Below are 20,828 nucleotides of genomic sequence, written 5' to 3' on the forward strand. Positions count from 1 at the left end.
ATATATATATACAGTGTGTGTGTGTGTGTGTTTGTGTGTGATCTGTGCACCCATGTTATTTGTGTTCAGTATAATGTGACCTGCACCTTGACGTGATACATCAAGGCTGGAAGAGAGGAACTGTTGTGTTTGAGCTTGATTAATTTGAAGTATGCATGTGCGCCCCAAGTATTCAGGGGTGTAATAATGCAACTGGGAGTAAATAGACGTGTTTAGAATGAGCTCCGATTTCTGTGTATTTCTTTCGTTATGTAAAAACATAACACTAACAAATAAACAAAAGTAGTATGCAATGACGCATGGCATATGTATATTTAAGAAGAAATTAGAATAACCGGGGTATGTAGCCAGGTAAGTAACAAGTACCACATTTAATTCGTACAGAAATTTGTTGACGATCCCTAAAATACAGCTTCTGAATGTCTGTCTAATGTCCAAATATCAAACAAACTTCACCGCGGTGTGTGTATGTGTGTGTGTGTGTGTCTAAGTAGTGCCCTTTGCACTAACCCATTTGTTTTCTGTTTGTTATTGTATCGCGTATGCATTTTGGACTGGAATTTTTTCTGGCAAAACTGCTATAGAATTACATTTGCTGCCAACAGGGTCAGAAGTATTCTCTCTTGCTCTGCTAACAAGAGCCCAGGTAAGAAGGTTTTAAATAAGTTCAATGCGTTATTTCATGAGATAAATAATGGCTAAATGCAATGTAAGGTTGTAATATCATGGAAATTAATATAAATGGTTGCGTTTCGAGTGCTTTACTGTGACTGATATAACTTACAAGTTTCTCCGTTCTGTCTGGGCAGAGTGAAGGAGAGACCTGTGTGAAGGAGAGAGATGTGTGTCCAAAAGTTCATTGTGCTCTGTGTATTTCTGCAGGTATGCTTACTGTGTTCTGTGTTGAAAGATGTCTGAAATGTGTCTAAAATCAACCTTATATAGGTTTGTTATAAAAAGAAAAGTGAAGTCTGTCTGCAAAAATGACATCATGTTGGATATTTTGGTACGTTTTATTTGCATTTTTATTAGGTGCATTAATTTTGGTAAATATATTTCACACATTCGTAATTGAATGTCTATTTGTGTATAATTCCTGATGTTTAACATTCCCCATACCCATATATAATATCTTATGTCATGTAACAGTTATATGTATTTTGTTAGCTTATTTTATTCTGTGGTCTATTTATTTACTTATTTGTATACTTCTTTTGTTCTTATTTGTCATAACTTCAAGGTTCAAGGTTCAAGGTTTTCTTTATTGTCAATACCACCATATGTGCAGACATACAGAGGAATCGAAATACTGTTTCTCTTCTCTCGTCAGTAGTAACATCGTATTTACAGTTAGTGCAACAAAGAACAGATTTGTGATGGTACCAGTAGTATACTTATAATAAATAGATGTAAATAAACCAGTGAAAAATAAATTGAACTTCTGAATGGATATATATCTGACTAAGTGTAAACAGTGAAGTCTATTAATATACAAATATATTCAAGGTGCAAATAAGCTGAAGATATATGTAAACATGAACATAAACATGAAGATAAATGTAAACTTCACAGAAAGTTAGGCAGAAAAACAGCATGTACAATATGTACAATATGTACAATAACAGCAGTATGAGTAGTGCAATAAGACTGTAGGTGTAAAGTGCAAAACAGTGTGAGATTGAAATAGTTTGTGCATGTATGCTAAAACATGTAATGTAAGAACAAGTTGTTTTAAACAGTCCAGTTTGTATAGAATTTTGTCGACAGTATAAAGTGTCTAATGTGCAATAAAGTGTGGGTGAGCTGTGGTTTCAGAGTCCAGGAGTAGGTATGGGAGGAGGGACATCAGTCTTGTGGAGCGAGCCTGGAGGCTTCGGTACCTTCTCCCTGAAGGCAGGAGGCTGGAGTAGAGGTTTGATGGGTGTGAACCATCTGCTGCAATGCTGATGGCTCTACTAGTGAGGCGGGTATGGAAGATATCCACAAGGGAGGGCAGAGAGACACCGATGATCTTGCCGGCTGCTTTCACTATGCATTGGAGAGTCTTTCGACAGGAGGCAGTGCATCCTCCATACCATACAGTGATGCAGCTGGTGAGAATGCTCTCATTGGTGCCCCGATAGAAGGAGCACATGATAGGAGGCGGGACTCGTGCTTTCCTCAGTCGGTGAAGAAAGTAAAGGCGTGACTGAGCTTTCTTGGCCAGCGATGTGGTGTTTTACTATTACTTTTAGTACATTAACACCTATAGAATTACTTTTGCCACTGACAGGGTCAGACGTATTTTCTCTCGCTCTGCTAACGAGAGCCCTGTGTGAACGAGCGTGATGTGTGTCCATTCATTGTGCTCAGTGTATTTCTGAAGAAAAAAACCGTTCTGGGACCTCCTTCATCAGCATTGCCTTTATTGAGTGGAAACACAATCAGAGTAAAACTGCTAAACTTATTTTCCCCTGAGACTTTTCTCACTGTAATCATCAGGGTGGTTTGTCAATGAAGTTTAACGGGAAATTGGCAGTACAGGTGAGGACTCCCAGTAATCTGGCTGACCTGGCTGCCTACACCTCCCTCAAGTTCCACATCACTCTTCCACAAGCTACATCCACACAGCGTCAAGATGCCAACAGCCAGTTTGTCTTCTACCTGGGCAATAAGAATGTAAGTCAATTCCCTTACTCTTGCTATGTATAGATATGACTAGAAAAGCATGCCATGAATAAAATATAGGAAACATATGCCCAAACACTGCTACTTACATTTCTGGCATTTGGAAGGCTCCCTTATCCAGAGCGACTTACATTTTATCTCTTTTTATACAAGTGACCTTGTTAAGGTCCCAGCAGTGGCAGCTTGGTACATCATAACCTTCTGATCAGTAGCCTAACACATTACCCATTTAGCTACCACATACTTACTTGCGGTGGTCATTTGTATTCATTCCAGTGAGTCGAATCTTTTGATTCTTTTCACTAAGAAGGTGTGTTCAGATTCAGTCACTGATTCATTCACTGCCCCTTTCCATAAGTTATATCATTGCACCTGTAAATGGCACTACTGAGTGTCTTTTTAGATATACTGTAAGTCAATGTTTCATTAATTTAAACATGAAACGTTTTCAAGAGACAAGTTTTAGTATAATGATCTATGAAAATTAGTGAGTCCAATCCCCAAAAAGCAGATCTGGTGAAATTTTTTAGTCATTTATTTCATTTTGTGAGATTCATTTGAAAAAACATTTTACAAATGTATATGAAGTAGTTTTCAATGCTACAATAATAAAAAAAGAATCTTCTTGTGGTAAACAGAATAAACAACGTCAGTGAGTCAGCACATCCTCATTTAATTCAGCAAGTGTGTTCATTGCACTCGTCATGAATCAGACTCAGACTCATGCTTCGTACACTTCTCAGTGTTGCATTCTCTTCATATAGCAATGCTCCACACACTTCTTCCTCTTGTTGAACCCGTAAGAATTGCATCCGGAATGAATGAATGACATGTCTGGATTGTTCATGATCAACAAGTCCTAGTTTGATCATATCTTTCACAAACTAGTTGAGTTCGTACTGAACCACACATCTCAGTTTGTACAGAATGAATCCCGCTCTCTTTTAGACTGCTGGTCTAACACAATGTCTCCTCAGTAAGGGGTGAATTTGTCTAACCAGCGAAATGCTCCTTCACAGCCTCACAGCCTGCACTTCACTGAAGTTAGCAAAATGTGTTATCCATATGAATGATCTATGACACAGTTTCATAAATTTATCAACTCCTGAGTAAAAAGTGTGTATGAATGTGTACATGTGTAACAAATATGCTTCCTCTGTGTGTTGTAGTCCAGTAAAGAGTTCATGGGGATGATCCTGTCTGGCACCCGACTACACTGGCTTTTTAATCTTGGGGGTAAGACTGCACAGGGGGTGATGGAAGAAGACGTTCGCTCAGACGGCCAATTCAACAGCCTGTTTCTGGAGAGGTGAGGCAAATGGCCTGTATTCATTTTCTTCATCATGATCATTATTGTCCTCACTCTCATCGTTGCCAGCAGCAGCAGAGAGAGTATGTGTGAAAATTGTGTTTCATCCATGCTTTGTGGATGTTTAGGATATTGCAGTATGGTCTGATGGCGATGACTATAGGAGAGGGGCTATCAAGTATGCAGACTGTGGAGGCAGAAGGAGATCTTGGCCTTCTAACCCTCCCTGCTGAGGAAACAGTCTTCTACGTTGGAGGCTATCCCAGTAACTTTGTGGTATTGTTTGAGATTGCTGTAATTTATATTCATATCCATATATATTTCACCAGGATTTTTTTTTAAATTTGTGATGCAACTTTTTTGAATTTTGTGCTTTCTGTATACAGTGGAATGCGAAAGTTTGGGCACCCCTGGTCAAAATTTCTGTTAATGTGAACAGTTAAGCAAGTGGAAGATGAAATGATCTCCAAAAGGCTTAAAATTAAACATGAAACACTCTTTTGCAATATTTTAATCAATATCAGTGTATTGTTTTTGTTTCCTACAAGTTTAGAGTGAAAAAAGGAAAGCAGCACCCTGCAAAAGAATGGGAACCCCAGGAGACTTGAGCTCTCAGATAACTTTGACTAAGGTATCAGACCTTAATTAGCCTGTTAGGGTCATGGCTTGTTCACAGTCATCGTTAGGAAAGGCCAGGTGATGCAAATTTCAAAGCTTTATAAATACCCAGACACCTCTAACCTTGTGCCACCAATCAGCAGCCATGGGTTCCTCTAATGCCGGGTTCACACTGCACGATTTCCAAAGTGGTCGAATCACTGTTGCTTTCACACTGCATGACTATCTGGGGTAGCATTCAGTCACTGCTGTGTTCACACTGAAGCGCTGACAACTCTGTACGGCCTGCAAACTGCGTTTGACAACTGAACATACACTAGAAATAATAAGGAAATAATGCAAGATCACACAAGTGAGTTCTCGCGGGAGACTGGAAATGTTACCCCACAAACAGATTGTGAGCCATATAGTCTGTGCGGGAAACAAGGATTTTGCGTTCTGCATAATTGAACAAATGAATAATTTTGCAAAGTGCTGCTGCTGATGTGGCTGGTCAAGCAAATATTTCTGCTTTATTTCTGTTAGATGTAATTGTAAAGCTTATTTATTCTAATATAACTACATAAAAATCTATAAACTCTATTAAACTATAATATTGTACTCCAACTGAAGCCATGCTTGCTGATATTGTGGTCTGTAACTCCTCCCCGGAATGCCCACTGCTCTGTATATCACTCTCTCATTGGCTGTAGGTCATCGCCGAGGTATGTTTCAGTCAGAGCTCCTTTCACACTGCACGACTTTGAGTCTGAGTTTGAGATATTTAGTATGCCAAATATTTCACATTAGTGTCAGATTGAGTTTTTGGTCATTCACACTGCACGATTGTCACTCGCATGCACTCGCTCTGCTTTGCCTTGATTTTGCAAAACTAGTTGGCGACTTTGCAAATCTGGTCTGCGACTGAAAAGTCATGCAGTGTAAACTCGGCATAAGCAGTTGCCTAGCACTCTGAAAATGAAAATGATTGATGCCCACAAAACAGGAGAAGGCTATATTAAGATGGAAGAGTCATCAGAAGAAAACCTCACTGTGTCCTCACCACAAAATTCAGTGTCTGAATTTTGCAAAAGAATGTTTACACAAGCCTGATGCATTTTAGAAAAAAGTCCTGTCGACCGATAAGGCTAAAATAGAACTCTTTGGCCGCAATGAGCAAAGGTATGTTTGGAGAACAAAGGGCACAGAATTTCATTTTGAAAGAACACCAGTCCATCTGTTAAGCACGGGGGTGGATCGATCATGCTTTGGGGTTGTATTGCAGCCAATGGCATGGAGAACATTTCACGGGTAGAGGGCAGAATGGATTCAATTAACAAATTAACAAACTCTGGAAGCAAACATAACACTATCTGTAAAAAAAGCTGAAGTTGAAAAGAGCATGGCTTCTACAAATGGATAATGATCCTAAACACACCTCAAAATCCACGATGGACTACCTCAGTAGGCACAGGCTGAAGGTTTTGCCATGGCTCTCACAGTCTCCTGACCTAAACATCATTGAAAATCTGTGGATAGACCTCAAAAGAGCAGTGTGCGCAAGATGGCCAAGGAATCTCACAGAACTGGAAGACTGTTGTAAGGAAGAATGGGCGAAAATCCCTCAAACAAGAACTGAAAGACTCTTGGCTGGCTACAAAAAACGTTTACAAGCTGTGATAGTTGCCAAAGGGGGTGCTACTAGGCACTAACTATGCAGGGTGCCCAAACTTTTTCTGCGGGCCCTTTTCCTTTTGTGTTATTTTGAAAGATGAAAATAAAAAAAAAAAGATTTTGTTTAAAATATTAAAGAAATGTGTCATCTGTAACTTTATGCCTTTTGGTGATCATTTTATCTTCCACTTGCTTACCAGAAATTTTGACCAGGGTGCCCAAACTTTAGCATGCCACTGTATATAAAGGCTAACATGTCGTGTCTTTACAGCCCCCTGCCCAGATGCAGCTTCCTCATTTCAAGGGCTGCTTGGAGCTTGAGAGTCTGAATGAGGAGGTGATCAGCCTGTATAACCTTGAGCAAATCTTTCAGCTTAACACCACTGAAGACAGTCCCTGCCCACGGTGAGTACAGTCGACTTGGTGGCTGCAAACACTGATAAAAATTGAGAAATGCTAACCAAGATAATAAAATTAACTGTTTTACTATACATTGTGGGTAAAAGTAATCACACTCTTCTTCAGTTCTTTGTTTTTATCTATCAGGGCCTAAATAACAATTGTGTAGTCCTCACCAACTTCTAGAAACTTCCATAACTGTATATGAAGAGAACACAAGATGGCATGGCACTGTAGAAGGAAGAAAGAATTATGGTTGTTTTAATAAATCACAGTATAATGTTTTTTATATTCGGCAGAATTCAACATGACCAGCATTATTCAGGTGTGTCTCTAGTACTAGCTAGACAAGATAAGCAAACTAAGCAAAACACTAAGCAGCTAGTGCTATATGCTCAACAAAAATAATTCTTAGGTTTTTTTTTTATTTACACTTTGTTTGTGCAGTAATTAATGTTGGCCAATTTTCAGGTCTGACCTTTCCAAAACATCTATCTGTGAATGTGTACTGCTATCAAAACATTCAGTCTTAAGATTATCCTTACCTGACATTTTTCATCAAAATGCACCTTTTATGCTTCTTAAGGGCTTGAATAAAAACTGTATTTTATCATTGTTGTTTTTTTCAATAATCTACAAATACTGTATAAATACAGATAAGAATGTTCATTTAACAGTTTATTCATTTGAAGCTTAATTTCTAATAGGATGTTTTATTTGCGATAAAATTTTAATGGTATTAAATAATTTCTTTTTATATTTTACAGTTGTATGTAAAGAGTTCTAAATACAACATGGTTGTGATTAATACCTGCTTTGCTTATATAATGCAGTCTCCTGTAGCAGTATATATTGTTATATACAGTAGGAGCATAATTGAGTGTATGTATGTTTGGGTGTTTTATAATAGACCATGGCCACCAGAAACCCTGCAGTGGATAGACGACGCATCCTACTTTGATGGCACAGGTTATGCTGAACTCATTCCTAAGCCTGCATGCTCAAAAGCTCGCTTTGAACTGGAAGTCAAACTCGTCTCACAGAACGGAATTCTGCTCCTGCTTCGCAACGAGGTCAGACGTTTGCATATTAGCATTGACAATACAATTATGAACCCCATTGTTAAATACTATGCTCTAAATCAAAAATATATACAAAAAAAAATGTGCGCAAATACCACAAACCCAGACAGGGCTCATGTGCAGGACAAAAAAGTCAAACTGTAGCAAAGAACACAAACGTAATGTCCGCACACTAATACTGCTCCATAAAAGAATTTATTGCAACGTTTTGACCTAACGAAGACCTGATGGTCGAAACGTTGCAATAAATACTTTTATGGAGCAGTATTAGTGTGCGGACATTATGTTTGTGTTTTTAAATACTGTGCTCTTCCATGACCTTTCTCAATTCCACAGACCAAGTTTGCGTGTGTGGCAGTGCTCGGAGGGCGCATGAAGCTCTTCTATGACTTCAATGGGACGTTTGTGGAGGAGGAGTACAAAGGCACAGAACCCGAATTTCTATTTGTCAGTGACACCACCCCCAAATTAGTAAGTCACTTGTATAGTATAGCTGAACAACTCTTAGGTAATTTCATATCGCACACATAGACTGCAATCATTCATTCGTTCATTCGTTCGTTCATTCATATATTACTGGAAGCGTTATATATATTGTGTAAAGTATATTTGTGTATATAATTTGTGTACAGGTGGAGGTCATTATTCCTGTGCGGGGATCAACACTTAGACCTTATACACTGATAGTGAGAAGACAAAGGAAACTACTGTACCAGGTCGACTCCTCAGACATCCCCTGTTTCACAGGAAGCTACTTCCTAGGTGGTGTTCCTGATGACCAAATGCCTGAGAGGTGTGCACTGAACCTGACATGTTCTCTACTCTCACCTTCATTATATGATAATGATACTGTATGTGAATCTTCACTCTGCAGTGGGTATAGTATTGGGATAAGGGAAGATTTAACCCTGCCTTGGAGAAACACCATATTGCATGTTTTTTACATGGTGAACCTGTTTTTACAGTATATATTAAGGTTACCTTTTTTCTGGATGTTTATGTAAGGCATTGAAGTTTTTCACTGTTGTGGAAGTAGTGGTCCTTTTCGTAGTTGCAGAATTAACAGATTCAATCTATTGTAGAATGCCATGTAAGAATGTGTGTGTGTGTGTGTGTGTACAGGCTGAAGAGTCTGTTCCCTAAACAGGGTTCTGTAAAGGGCTGCTTCAGGAACATTAAAGCCATGGGCAGTTTCATAGATCTGAAGAGCATGAAGACTTCAGGCGTCAGCTATGGTTGTCCTGATGAGTTACTGGTAAGAGGTCTATCCACACACCTGCAAAAATACAAGGATTAGAAAAAAGAGGCTCCAGAAATGTCTTTACAAATACATACACTTTATGACCAACAGTATGTGGCAGCAATGTTGTAGCTACCTAAACCTTTTCAGCATCACAATACCATTGTGCTCTAAGTGAAGTCAAAATAAAGACGTAGTATACCAAGGATGATGTAGAATAACTCTACCCAGAGCCCTGACCTCAAATCCACTGAACACCTTTTTGCCATACATCAGTGGCCAACCTCTTGTGCCCCTGGTAAATGAGCATATCCCCATAGCAAGATGAATGTTATAGCAGCAAAGGGATGAGCAACTCCATATTACTGCCTATGGTATTGAAATGGAATGATCAGTGTCCATTTATCCACAAACTTTTGGCCATACATATATTCTATCTCATGAGTTTAGTGATTAAATAGGATATGTCCAAGCATATCAACTGTATACATTCCCTTTCCAGTTGAGTGTAAATGTTTTGATACCCTTAGGACAAAATTAGGAAACAACAAAAATGTATATAATGTTATATTCTTTCATCATAACAGAGCAAATGATTTATGTTGGAATCTTAGTAGTACAAAAATCTAAGTTATATCAGCTTGATAATTGGCATCTTTTTTCTGAAAGTGGTATAATTGCTGTTTAATAACTATCCTTAGGCTTTGCCTTTATAACTGCCTCCAACTACTTTCATATAATCTGAATGACTGGGACAATTTTGATCCTCACCAGCACATTTGTCCTGTTCTCTAAAGTTTTCTGCATTATTTCCCCGATCATGTTCTTATTTTTCTTGGCAAATCTATAACACTCACAGATTTTATACACTACGTCATATCAGAAACAGAGACCAAGAGGGTCATGACAAATTATCTCCTCAAACAGTTCATCGTGCTTATACAGGAGCTAATTAAGGAACGAATGTCACATTCATAAGAAAATGGACACATATTAGGGCAGGGAGTTCCATTTTTATTCATAAAGGGCCGGTGTGGGTGCAGGTTTTCATTCCAATCAAGCAGGAGCCACACTTGATTTCACCTGTTTAATCAACTGATCTTGGCTTTCATTAGACTCAGGTGTGGCTTATGTTTGGTTGGAATAAACACCTGCACCTACACCGGCCCTTTCCGGATAAGATTGGACACCCCTGTATTAGGGCATGCAGATAGAACTGTCCTTGGTGCTGAAATGGTTCAAGGGAAATAGTTAGTCGATCTCCTGTCTGTTAACTGCACAGGTGGCTCGAGAAGCCCATTTTAAAGGGCAGGGTTATCTGGACCTCAAGCTGGACAACCTGCCAGACATCACAGACAACTTTTATGCTGGTGTTGGCTTCAGAACGGAGCAGAAGAATGGACTGTTACTCCACCACCAGGCTCAGGTACGCATACTTACAGTTCAACTTTTCAGGTCAAATATAACACTATTTAAGAGATTTGTATCTAAAGTTTTTGCCATGTGTATGTGTGTTTTCCACACAGAGTGGGGTGTGTCAGGTACAATTGGACAATGGCCATGTGGTGGTGAGGGCTGGCAATAAAGAGGTTCGAACTCAGAAGACTTACAACGATGAGATGAGTCACTATGTGGCTTTCTATAGCAACATAAATGGGTACAGCACCACACTCACTGTTCTCACCCTAACACTAACCCCACGTCATGGACATGTGTGTAATACAGTATTATTTTTCTGCCTCTGTGTAGACTTCGTGTGTATATGGATGACATGCTGGAACTCAGCCCTAACACCAACGTCGAAACTCCCAGCACACTTCAAATCGGGGAAGTCTATCTTGGTGGCACACCTGTGTCCAATAATATCGTCAACCTCACTGGCTGTCTCAGAAATATTTTTATTAAAAGGTAGGAGTTTTGGGTGCTGGACAACAGGAAATGAATTGTGATATATTCATTTATAACTGGTATATATTCCTGCTTAAATTATCTTAAGGACAACACCATTTCAAATGGTGGTGGACTTGCTACAAGCCAATGAGAACGTTGATGTTGCACTGGAGTGTCCTGCTGCTAAGAAACCACAGCAGATGCTGGCCTCACCTTCACACCTTAAAAGCACCAAGGTACAGTAATTAATATACTTGGATTTCCATTGAGGTCCTTCCTATAATAGCTATTGCAATATATGGTTTATATATGTATTTGTGTATGTGTGTGTACATTTGGCAAAACTCAAAAAGCCTCAGGGAGCACCAAAAAGCCGCAGTGCCCGAGGTTCCGGCCAGGAGGAGTTGCCTGTCCAAGAGAAAAATGCCCACCACTTCAGTGGATCTGCCCACAGCTACTTGCGCTTTGATTCAGTTCCTCCAGCCTTCCTCAAGACGTGTGTTCCTCTGCTGTATTTCAACTGACATTAGATTTGTTTTGACTGCTTCCCACTTTCTTCTGATTTCAAACCAAATGCTATTATTTTGGTTCTCTAGGCCTAACATGGCAATGGCCGTCCGTGTGAACTCATCCAGTGGCCTCATCTTCTATGCAGCAGCTGAGAGAGGAAGAGCAGCATTAACGCTCTCTGTGTCCGAAGGCCACCTGATATTGTTGCTTAAAGGAGCGAAGAGGAAATCCAGCATTGTGACCAGTGCCAAGTATAATGACAACCAGTGGCACACAGTGAGTTTGAGACAAAACATTGGTGTCACCTTGTGAGTAACATCCCCACAGTGAAGCATGGTGGCAGCATCATGTTGAGAGTCACTATCGTGGTTGCTTCTCTGACCAATGTCCATAACAAAGGCTTGATCACTCTTTGTTGCTATTAGTATGACAATGTGGGACAGGCAGAAGATCGTAGCATTCTAGTAGGAAAGTATGAGTGAAGAAGGTCAATAACATACTGTGGACTAAGACCAGTAAGAGCCTTGTATACATAAATAAGAATTTAAAAATCTATTCTGAACATAACATGTGACTTTATTATGACTTCTGATAGCAACTGATTTAATCAGAACTAAATTAGGGGTTTCACAGCAATGTGCAATCATAGCTTTTATGTTTTGTTTTTCATTTGTAAATCATTTTGCAAGCTAAAAACATCCACTGTCAGTACAATATGAGCTGTTTTGTGTAGCTTCATGACAAATAATTAAGGGATTGAATAATAATACTAGGCACTGGTAAATTTCCCTCTGGGATGAATAAAGTATTTACCTACCTACCTACCTACCTACCTACCTTAACTACCCACCCACCTACCTACCGACTGACTGACCGACCGGCCGACGCACTGATACATTTAATGGAAAATGACTTTTGTGCTGTTTCTATATCTTTGTTTAGGTGTTACTGAGGATTGAGAAAGAAAAGGCCAGTCTGATAGTAAATGGCATTAATGTGCAAAGCAAGAAGGTGTCTTTCTCTGGAGCGAAAAATGCACTGAGTGGTCCAATTTACATCGGTGGCCTGCCTTCTGACCACAAAGCTGTGGAGGTAATTCCAAAAATTTATGTCTAACGTCCTGAGGACACATCTGATAATTCCAACACAAGGGAATTAGTTTGTTCCCCTAATTTATGTCTTTATTTCTCTCTCTAGGTGGGATTTGTAGGCTGTGTTAGAGATCTGAAGGTGAGCGAGGTGCTGCTAAGCCCCGCCTACACTGTGGGGGTGGTGCCATGTTACCAAGAGCCTCTTCAACCAGGTGTCTATTTCTCCAGCCAAGGAGGACATATTGCCATTGGTAAGCAGATCCCAATCCTGAACACAGCAGATAAAATCAGTTGGTACAGTGTTCAAGTAGAACTGAAGTTCACTATCCCAGACTATTTCAAATCTTGTCTTGATATCAGCACTAACAGTTTACCAGGAATACATTCATATTTAATAAAATTGCTTCTTTGTGGTAGATGAGTCACTAGCTCTGGGTCGTGATCTGGAGCTGGAACTGGAAGTTCGGCCTGTAGCAGATTCCGGCCTTCTGCTCCATGCTGGAGTCAGGAAGCATCAGCAGCTCAGCGTCTACCTCAACCAGGGAGAGGTGAGCACACCAGACCTGCAGGGAATCTGTACTTATGGTTAATTTTCTCTGCTTATACAGTCTGCTAGCAGTAGTTAGTGTGTTGAACTGAATGATAACCTGGTGTCCTCTGTGCAGGTGTTTGTGTTAGTGAACAGTGAGAGTGGAGAGTTTACGGTTTCCCTCAAACCAGAGGATTCACTGTGTGATGGAAACTGGCACAGTATATTTAGTAAGCAATACACACCCCAACATTTCCATCTATATATTACAGTTTTGCCCATTTCTAAACCTAACACTAAACATCAGCAACTAAACAGCTTGAAATAGTTTATATACACACACACATATATATCTATAAATTAAAAGATTCCATAGATGCCCAGAAAATAAACTGAAAATAACAGATGAGTTTATGTTGTAGCAGTTCTTCATGCTATCTTTCTATTTTGTAGTTGAGAAGAAGAGAAACGTGATCCAGATACGTGTGGATTCCACGAGTGAACATGGTGTCCGCCCCAAACATAGCAGAGCTAATGGAGCCAATGTACCAGTCTATCTGGGCAATGTGCCAGGTATGCCACCTATTCATATTTTACTCCGGATTCGGAGTAGTGTTGAAATTTAGTGGCGAAACCTCCGTAAAGTCTTGGTTCCATCATATTCTTTCCAGTTATTTATCATACATTTAATAGTAAAGATTATTTTAAACAAACCTACTTTGATTGTCTCAGACAAAATTAATACAATTGACAATTCTAATATTCAGTTTTTATTTAACTAATTACATGACCTCTAATGGGACATGAAAACTTTTACATTTGAAATCATTTTATGCAAATTATAATAATTTCCACCTTTAGTCCATTTCAGTATCAGATTGTAACACTTCAAAAATGTGGAAAAAGGTGTATACACAATACACTGTCCTTTTTCAAGGTCACTTACCAGTTAGAAGCATTTTTAGGTATACTGTAGCCCAAAACCACCAATCACTGAACATGGACCACCGTAAGACCACCATGGAACATTATTAGGGTGCACTGTCTTCCTCTAAGAGAAAGGATCTCTGATATGACCACTGATACTCTTTTCCTTCCTTGAATTTTTATAGATGCAGTGGAAGCTCCCGCTCTTCCTTCGTCTCTTCCTGCGTACCACGGCTGTATAAGGAAAGCTGTGGTGAACGGCCGAGCTGCCATGCTCTCCAAACCTCAGACCATTTCAGGAGCTGTGGCCACTCAGGGATGCCCTGCCATGTAGCCCACAATCCCCACCTTCAAATCCAAAATACCTAAATGATCAAATCAGCAGGTGGTGGGTTTTACCTATGTGATAGCTAACTTCAAGATATTTATATTCTTTTGTTAAACAAACATCTGTATGTCCAAGAGGTCTGCACCAGATGTGATGCCTCTGTGAGTGCTTCTAATAAAAGTACCAGTACTGTATGATTTATATACAATTATGACATTACCAAAGAGATTACTAATGCAGCAGAACAGTTGTTGGGTAATGTCTTGCTGAGATTTCTATCACCAGAATTCCTAATTAAAGGGCCAATCATATCATGTTGCCATTTAAGAGCTGATCAGAGACCCCACATCTCGCACTGCAGATGTGCACCTACTACAGCACTCACTATGTCATACGATCACTGGGGTTTAATAATGTAACTATGAACACTATTTTGTGACACGTTTAATCACCCCCTCAAAAATAAATAAATAAATAAATAAATAAATGTGTGAAACGCATCGGTTACAGAACTTTGACACATCTTCACAACTCAGTCAACTCTTTAATAGTTCCAGACGTATGAAACCTCCAGGCATACTTCTTCGATCTGGACAGTTCATTAACAGACGCTAGCTGGATCGATAAACTGACTTTTATACATTTATATTCACTGACTTTTATTAACTAATCCAGACTCATGTCCTCATCATCGTCCTTTTTATCTTTGGCATCACCGGACTCGTCCGTCTTTCCACTGCTGTTCTCCATGGCCTTGGCAAAAGCCTCCACATCTACGAACACAGCAATATAGACAACAAAAGCAAACTCACAAATGTATTCATAAAATTGGAGTTTCGTTAACAAAATAAAGACAAGTATGTGTGTCGTACCCCCTTTGTTGGCTGCTTCTACTGCATCTGAGGGCAGTCCAAACTGGTTCATGAGAGGACCGAGCTGGCCAGACGCTAGTGCACTGCTGAACATGCTCATCGCCTGCACATACAGGCTTTATTTAAGAGACTAGATTACAGTGTTTAAACACTCTGTGTGTGTGAGTGAGCGAGTGAGTGAGCGAGTGGTGTGTACATTACCTGTTGAAACTGTGGTGAGGTGAGAGTATTTTGAATTTCCTCAGCACTCTGTGGAAGTGACTCTCCTGAAGGCAGGTATGGCAGGAGCCTCTGCTGTACATCAGGATTGATTAAAATAGGAGCCATGATATCAGGAGTCAATACACTTGCCAGGTCCACTACAGGAATGAAGGAAGGAAGGAAGGTAGGAAGGCAGAGAGTGAGAGAAAGAGAGAGAGAATTCATTTACGAATTTACCTGCCCAATGGCAGATATATAATTTTACAAATACAAGTACCATCCAATGTGAAAGTGGAAAATCTGGCCTCCTGATCCAGATCTGTGCTAACCTGTGTTGAAATAAGCTAAGAATTTAAATCATTAATTAATATTAGTATTTAATAATCACAGTTATTTTGGAATTAACTGAAGAACCGGTTGTGTCACTAATCATACAGAAACTGACTGAGAATAACTGATGGATTTGATTAGAAATGCAAACTTCTGTGGTGATAAATGTTTCATTATAGTACAGAAGTCCTGTCCTGTCTCACCTCCCTGTCCCTCCGTACTCATGGCAGGCACGTTCATTGTGGCCAGGATGCTCTGCAGGTCACTCAGCTGGATGGGCTGTGTTGGACTGCCCACTCCTGCTGCTAGGGAAGAGCTTTGGGAGGCTGGGGTTGTTGGGGTCAGAGTCGGAGAATCTGTAGAGGTCGCAGCGGGTGTCAGTGGGGTGGTGGGAGCCTGGGTGGAGCTCAAACGAGCAGCAGATCCAGAGGAGGGTGTGGCAGCTGCTGACTGGCTGTGGGAGTTTTGGAAATGCAGGGATTATCATATGGAAGGTTAATGACAAAGGGAGAAAATTTGTACCAGTACAGTGGTAACTCTGTCACCTTTATCAGACTATTTTTATTAAGGACTCTTCTGTTTGAAGTTAAATACTCACTATATTTACCTAAATATATAAAATATAAGAACCTGGAAGTGGAACTGCTACTGGTTGGACCACTACTTCCCAACAGACTAGCCAAACCTGGACCTGCAAGAGCACCAAGCCCACCTGTAACACACAAACACACACAATGTATTTATTTAAATAAATCATGCTCACTCATATGAAAATGTGCTCACACATATGCCATAATCAGTCCGACATTTTTAGCCAAAACTATGAAAAACACTGAACGATTTTTAATCCTAAACAAAACAATGCAGCAAAATAGATCTTCACAAATCAAATGAATGGTAAAGGAAATTAGAAGCTGCTATTTCTACAGGAATATCAGAAGGTGTTTATACAATGCTCTTTACTTTTCACTTCTTGTTATTTCCTGATCTGTGCATATGCACCATTTTCTCGCATTCACACACTACATGACCGTGTCACACTACATGACCAGCAACCAGAAACACTTTGTAGCATTGACATGTGAGTATCACTCACCAAGCCCGCCCAGTCCTGTAGGGCCAATCAGTTGCATGAGTTGATTATGGCTCATGTTGCCCAGGAGGTTTTGCAGGCCACCTTCTCCTAGGCAGAATGCAAACTTATCAAAACAAATCACCATTTCCACACAAACACTATATATAAACTTTCAGTCTCTGTAGGATTTTGCAAAATTTGGGCTTTTTCTTTTTTAAATTTGCAATGCAACTTAGATTCTTTTGTGCAGAAAACTACTTGAAATGGTGAAACTCCAAGCATCTATGATCATTTTGAAAAATTGCAAGCTTGTCCACATAATGCGTAGTTTGCCTGATTTTGAATTTCTGTGCTTGCAAAATCATTAAATCCTGGAGGGACTGCAAAACAGTAATACACTGTGTGTCCAGCATTCCAACCCTATATTCACATCATGCTGTTTTTTATCATCTCACCTCCCAGCGCAGACAGCTCATGACCACCACTGCCCCCGCTGCCCATAGAACCCGGCATCGGTGGGTTGTTCAGATACTCGTTCACTTTACGACAGTATTCCTCGTCTTTGTCCGTTTTGGGCTCCTAAAAACAAGTGTCAATACACAACACTACTTATAACTCAGAACTTGTAGCTTGTACATGATAGAGCTGCAACAAATATTTAAGAAATTCAGTACATAAAAGGTTACAAATGTTTTCATTTTCAACACTCTTGCTATTTAAGATGTGATTTCCTAGACATTCCTCATTTTAAGGGTGTGTTCCACCTTCACAATGCAGGTCGAATTTAGTTTTTAGATTTCATTATTGCTCACTTATGGTCAGTTTGATCCCTAGCTTCCTCTATGGTTACTGTCTTGTGTGGACATTGCATGCCTTAGCATGGATTTCCTACCACTGCCCGAAAACATGCCAGTAGGTGGTGTGACTATGTTACATTCCTCATAGGCATGAATGTGCCTGCACATGAACTGGTATCCCATCAAGGCCAAATTCTTTCACTTCACCCTCAGTGGTCAGGTATAGTCTATAGCTGGCTCCACTGAGACGCTGACCAAAAGAAAGCACTTACTGAAGATGAATTAAAAAAAGGGAAGAATGAATATAGCCAGGTAAGCTACATTCAACTGAAAGCACGGAACATTGACCACTCAAGCCCGCCTGAAAAAACATTTGAATAACATCTGAGGAGTAGAGACAAGGTAAGTGTTCAGTGTCCACAAACGTCCTTGAGAGTTGCACTATATTCTCCATACATCATTCACACAAGGCTCAGAGCTGACAGTATTTACAGTACAGAATACACTTTTTTCACCTGCATCCAGAAGAAAAGTCTTTTGGACCCAGCCTTGAATTTGAGCACATACACTCGTCCAGTGGTGCACTGGCTCACCCTCTTAAACTCACAGTCATCAGGGAAGATGATCAAATCCTGCACAAAGAGCAGACCCCATGAGACATAAGACAACTGGGAAGCATATCATTGTTTTCATGTTAGTTATTTAGTAAACTTTGGTTTTATGAAATGTTTTTCTTTCCTTTTTTTATGATGTTAAATCTACCAGTTTGCATCACAACCACATATTAAAACTAATTGCCTGGCCCTGACCTCTACCTCGACCAGTTGGAAACTAATGCAAGGTGTAACTGAATCTTAGACAAATAAAGGCCGTTGTTCTTGTGTGGGATATGAACAGGTACTGACATCATCCACATTTCCAGTGGTTCTGTCCTTCCAGCAGAAATGGATAAGGGAGTCGTCTGTCTGCTGGATGTAGACGGTGCCTTTGCGCTTGTCCGGAGTCACTGTGCTGCCCTTCAGGGTCATTTTACCTGCTCGGAACTCCACCAGGTATTTACTGGATGAGCTACGTGAGCCCGAAACCAGACTGGGAAAGAGTGCTCCTGAGGACATCCTGCACAAGAAGAATGAAGATGAATGAAGTGGCACAGAAAACAGAGAGAAACTGAATGACCTTTCATTTAAAAACAAGAAGATGAAGAAGAAGAGGAATAAAGGGGGTAAAAAACACACATAATTCAATTTTTTTGTCTTTTGTTGCTGTTCATGAAACAAATTTCTAATTTCAAGAAACACAAGTTGAATTTATTAATATATGCATTCATCTGTTTCACCTTCTTCTTTCCTCGTCTTTTGTTTCGGCTATTAAGCAGTACCTATTTTCACACTTCTATTTATTTACAGATATTTTATACAGATGTTTACTTTTACAGATATTTTATACAGCTGTTTACTCAAGCTTTTTGCACTAACGGACTTATTCCATTTGTCGCCATTACAACGAGTGTATTTTTTTTATTTTATTTTCTATTTCCACTGATCTTTTTTTTTAAACTGCTCTGTGTGCCTTAAATTGCCCCTTGGGGATAAATACATTAAAAAAAAAAATTAATTGAATCAAATTGAATAACTGAATTGAATCAAACTGAATCGAATCGAATCAAACTGAATTGAATCGAATTAAACGGAACTGAATCGAATCAAACAGAATTGAATCAAATGGAAACAAACTGAACTGATTTGAATCAAACTGAATTGAACTGAATCAAATCGAACTAAATTGAATCGAATCAAACCGAATTGAACCGAACCGAACTGATTTGAATCGAATTTTACTGAATTTAATCACTGAATAGAATTTAATCGAATCAATCTGAATCGAATTGAATCAAATCGAACTGAATTGAACGGAATCTAATCAAACTGAATTGAATCGAACTGAACTGAATAGAATTGAATCGAATCAAATGGAATTGAATCGAATGGAATCGAATCAAACTGAACTGAATAAAAAATAATTGAACCGAATCGAATCGAACTGAATTGAAACGAATCAAATTAACAAAAGTGAATAGAATTGAATCAAATTGAATAGAATTGAACTGGACAAGAAACCAAACAGCTGAATATGGCAAAGAAAGACCTTAGTAGATTTTGCACTTCCTGCCAGAATAAGAGTTCAGGTGCATGAGACTGTCATGGAAATGATGGACATGAGTAAAAGTAATCAGTATCTGTCCGAGTCTTTTAAAATGCACTTATAGCTGAAATGCCATGTATTACTGTCAAGTGATGTCCATGCTTATCATTATTCTAAAGACATGGCCCAGTTTTACTTACACACACACACACACACACACACACACACACACACACGTCCACTCTGGATGTGAGCCAAACTGAAAGTATAAAAGATGTGAAGTAAATAAAGAGGCTGCTGGATGACGAGGCATGACAGCACTGCAGGAGAGCTAGCAGGCTAACAGCACAGTTACTCAGCAAGATTTGGAAGTAAGCATGTTAAATCGAGGACACTCGGGGATCTATGCTACTTATTGTTCTAAATATCATGATGCTGCTTAGAAGTGACTTTAGAGCGTTATAGACCTGACATGTCAATATCAGCCTGTCAGGATTACTATACAGTGTCCGGTAAAAGCCCTCTAGAGTCAGCTAACGTTAATGTATCATAGCTATTAGCAGCCACTTTACAGCAAAAAGGAACTTATTGTAATACTACTACTACTACTACTACTAATAATAATAATAATATGTTTACCCGTTTACACACGTGGAGAAATATTTCATACAAATGCACATTTAAAAAAAAAAGAAAAGTATCATACCTTTAAATTAGTTCATGTATTCCCGGAGAAAAATACTCAGTTTAAATGGTCAAGCCTGACTAGACTGACTGTTCGGTCCAGAAACATCCGGGTCGCTCAGGATAGGACGAGGGTTAGTCCCTACCTCTAATCTGATTGGTTAATCCATCTGTCCGTTTAATAGCGTCACAAGGCAAAATAAATCATTAGAATTTATGTACCTACATTATGTAGTGATAATATTGCACGGTGTAGTTTGTAAAAGTGGGTGGGATATATTAGGCAGCAAGTGAACATTTTGTCCTCAGAGTTGATGTGTTAGAAGCAGGAAAAATGGGCAAGTGTAAGGATTTAAGTGAGTTTGATGAAGGGCCAAATTGTGATAGATCAGAGCATCTCTGAAACTGCAGGTCTTGTGGGGTGTTCCGGTCTGCAGTGGCCAGTATTTATCAAAAGTGGTCCAAGGAAGAAACAGTGGTCAAC

General features: G+C 39.5%; 2 protein-coding genes across 5 annotated transcripts; one reads left to right on the forward strand and one right to left on the reverse strand.

Annotated features, from left to right (window-relative positions):
• The first annotated feature begins 485 nt into the window (after positions 1-485).
• LOC131366399 (laminin subunit alpha-5-like) lies at positions 486-14,557 on the forward strand. 2 transcript variants are annotated; one of them, XM_058410856.1, is made up of 22 exons: positions 486-646; positions 810-882; positions 2,482-2,658; positions 3,837-3,976; positions 4,105-4,252; positions 6,519-6,652; positions 7,557-7,719; positions 8,065-8,199; positions 8,361-8,521; positions 8,851-8,983; positions 10,251-10,394; positions 10,495-10,625; positions 10,718-10,876; positions 10,965-11,094; positions 11,212-11,354; positions 11,455-11,644; positions 12,311-12,460; positions 12,566-12,710; positions 12,877-13,007; positions 13,125-13,218; positions 13,442-13,561; positions 14,101-14,557. In XM_058410856.1, the coding sequence occupies exons 2-22, from the start codon at positions 841-843 to the stop codon at positions 14,247-14,249; spliced, it is 2,919 nt and encodes a 972-aa protein (XP_058266839.1). In that variant the 5' UTR covers positions 486-646; positions 810-840; the 3' UTR covers positions 14,250-14,557. The 2 variants fall into 2 exon arrangements, with proteins under 2 accessions (XP_058266839.1, XP_058266838.1); XM_058410855.1 differs by lacking the exons at positions 486-646; positions 810-882 and adding an exon at positions 928-2,093.
• Positions 14,558-14,767: 210 nt separating this feature from the next.
• adrm1 (ADRM1 26S proteasome ubiquitin receptor) lies at positions 14,768-20,526 on the reverse strand. Of its 3 annotated transcripts, none has more exons than XM_058410858.1 (10): positions 20,367-20,526; positions 18,424-18,634; positions 18,034-18,150; positions 17,177-17,300; positions 16,743-16,826; positions 16,277-16,358; positions 15,850-16,100; positions 15,317-15,474; positions 15,116-15,218; positions 14,768-15,016 (listed from the first exon to the last, which is right to left on the reverse strand). In XM_058410858.1, exons 2-10 carry the CDS (start codon positions 18,631-18,633, stop codon positions 14,910-14,912), a joined length of 1,236 nt encoding a protein of 411 aa, XP_058266841.1. In that variant the 5' UTR covers position 18,634; positions 20,367-20,526; the 3' UTR covers positions 14,768-14,909. The 3 variants fall into 3 exon arrangements, with proteins under 3 accessions (XP_058266841.1, XP_058266840.1, XP_058266843.1); XM_058410857.1 differs by having other exon boundaries at positions 16,743-16,829; XM_058410860.1 differs by having other exon boundaries at positions 15,116-15,231; positions 16,743-16,829.
• Positions 20,527-20,828: the final 302 nt, after the last annotated feature.

The sequence above is a fragment of the Hemibagrus wyckioides genome, linkage group LG15, assembly GCF_019097595.1.
Source record: "Hemibagrus wyckioides isolate EC202008001 linkage group LG15, SWU_Hwy_1.0, whole genome shotgun sequence".
Classification (NCBI taxonomy): Eukaryota; Metazoa; Chordata; class Actinopteri; order Siluriformes; family Bagridae; genus Hemibagrus; species Hemibagrus wyckioides.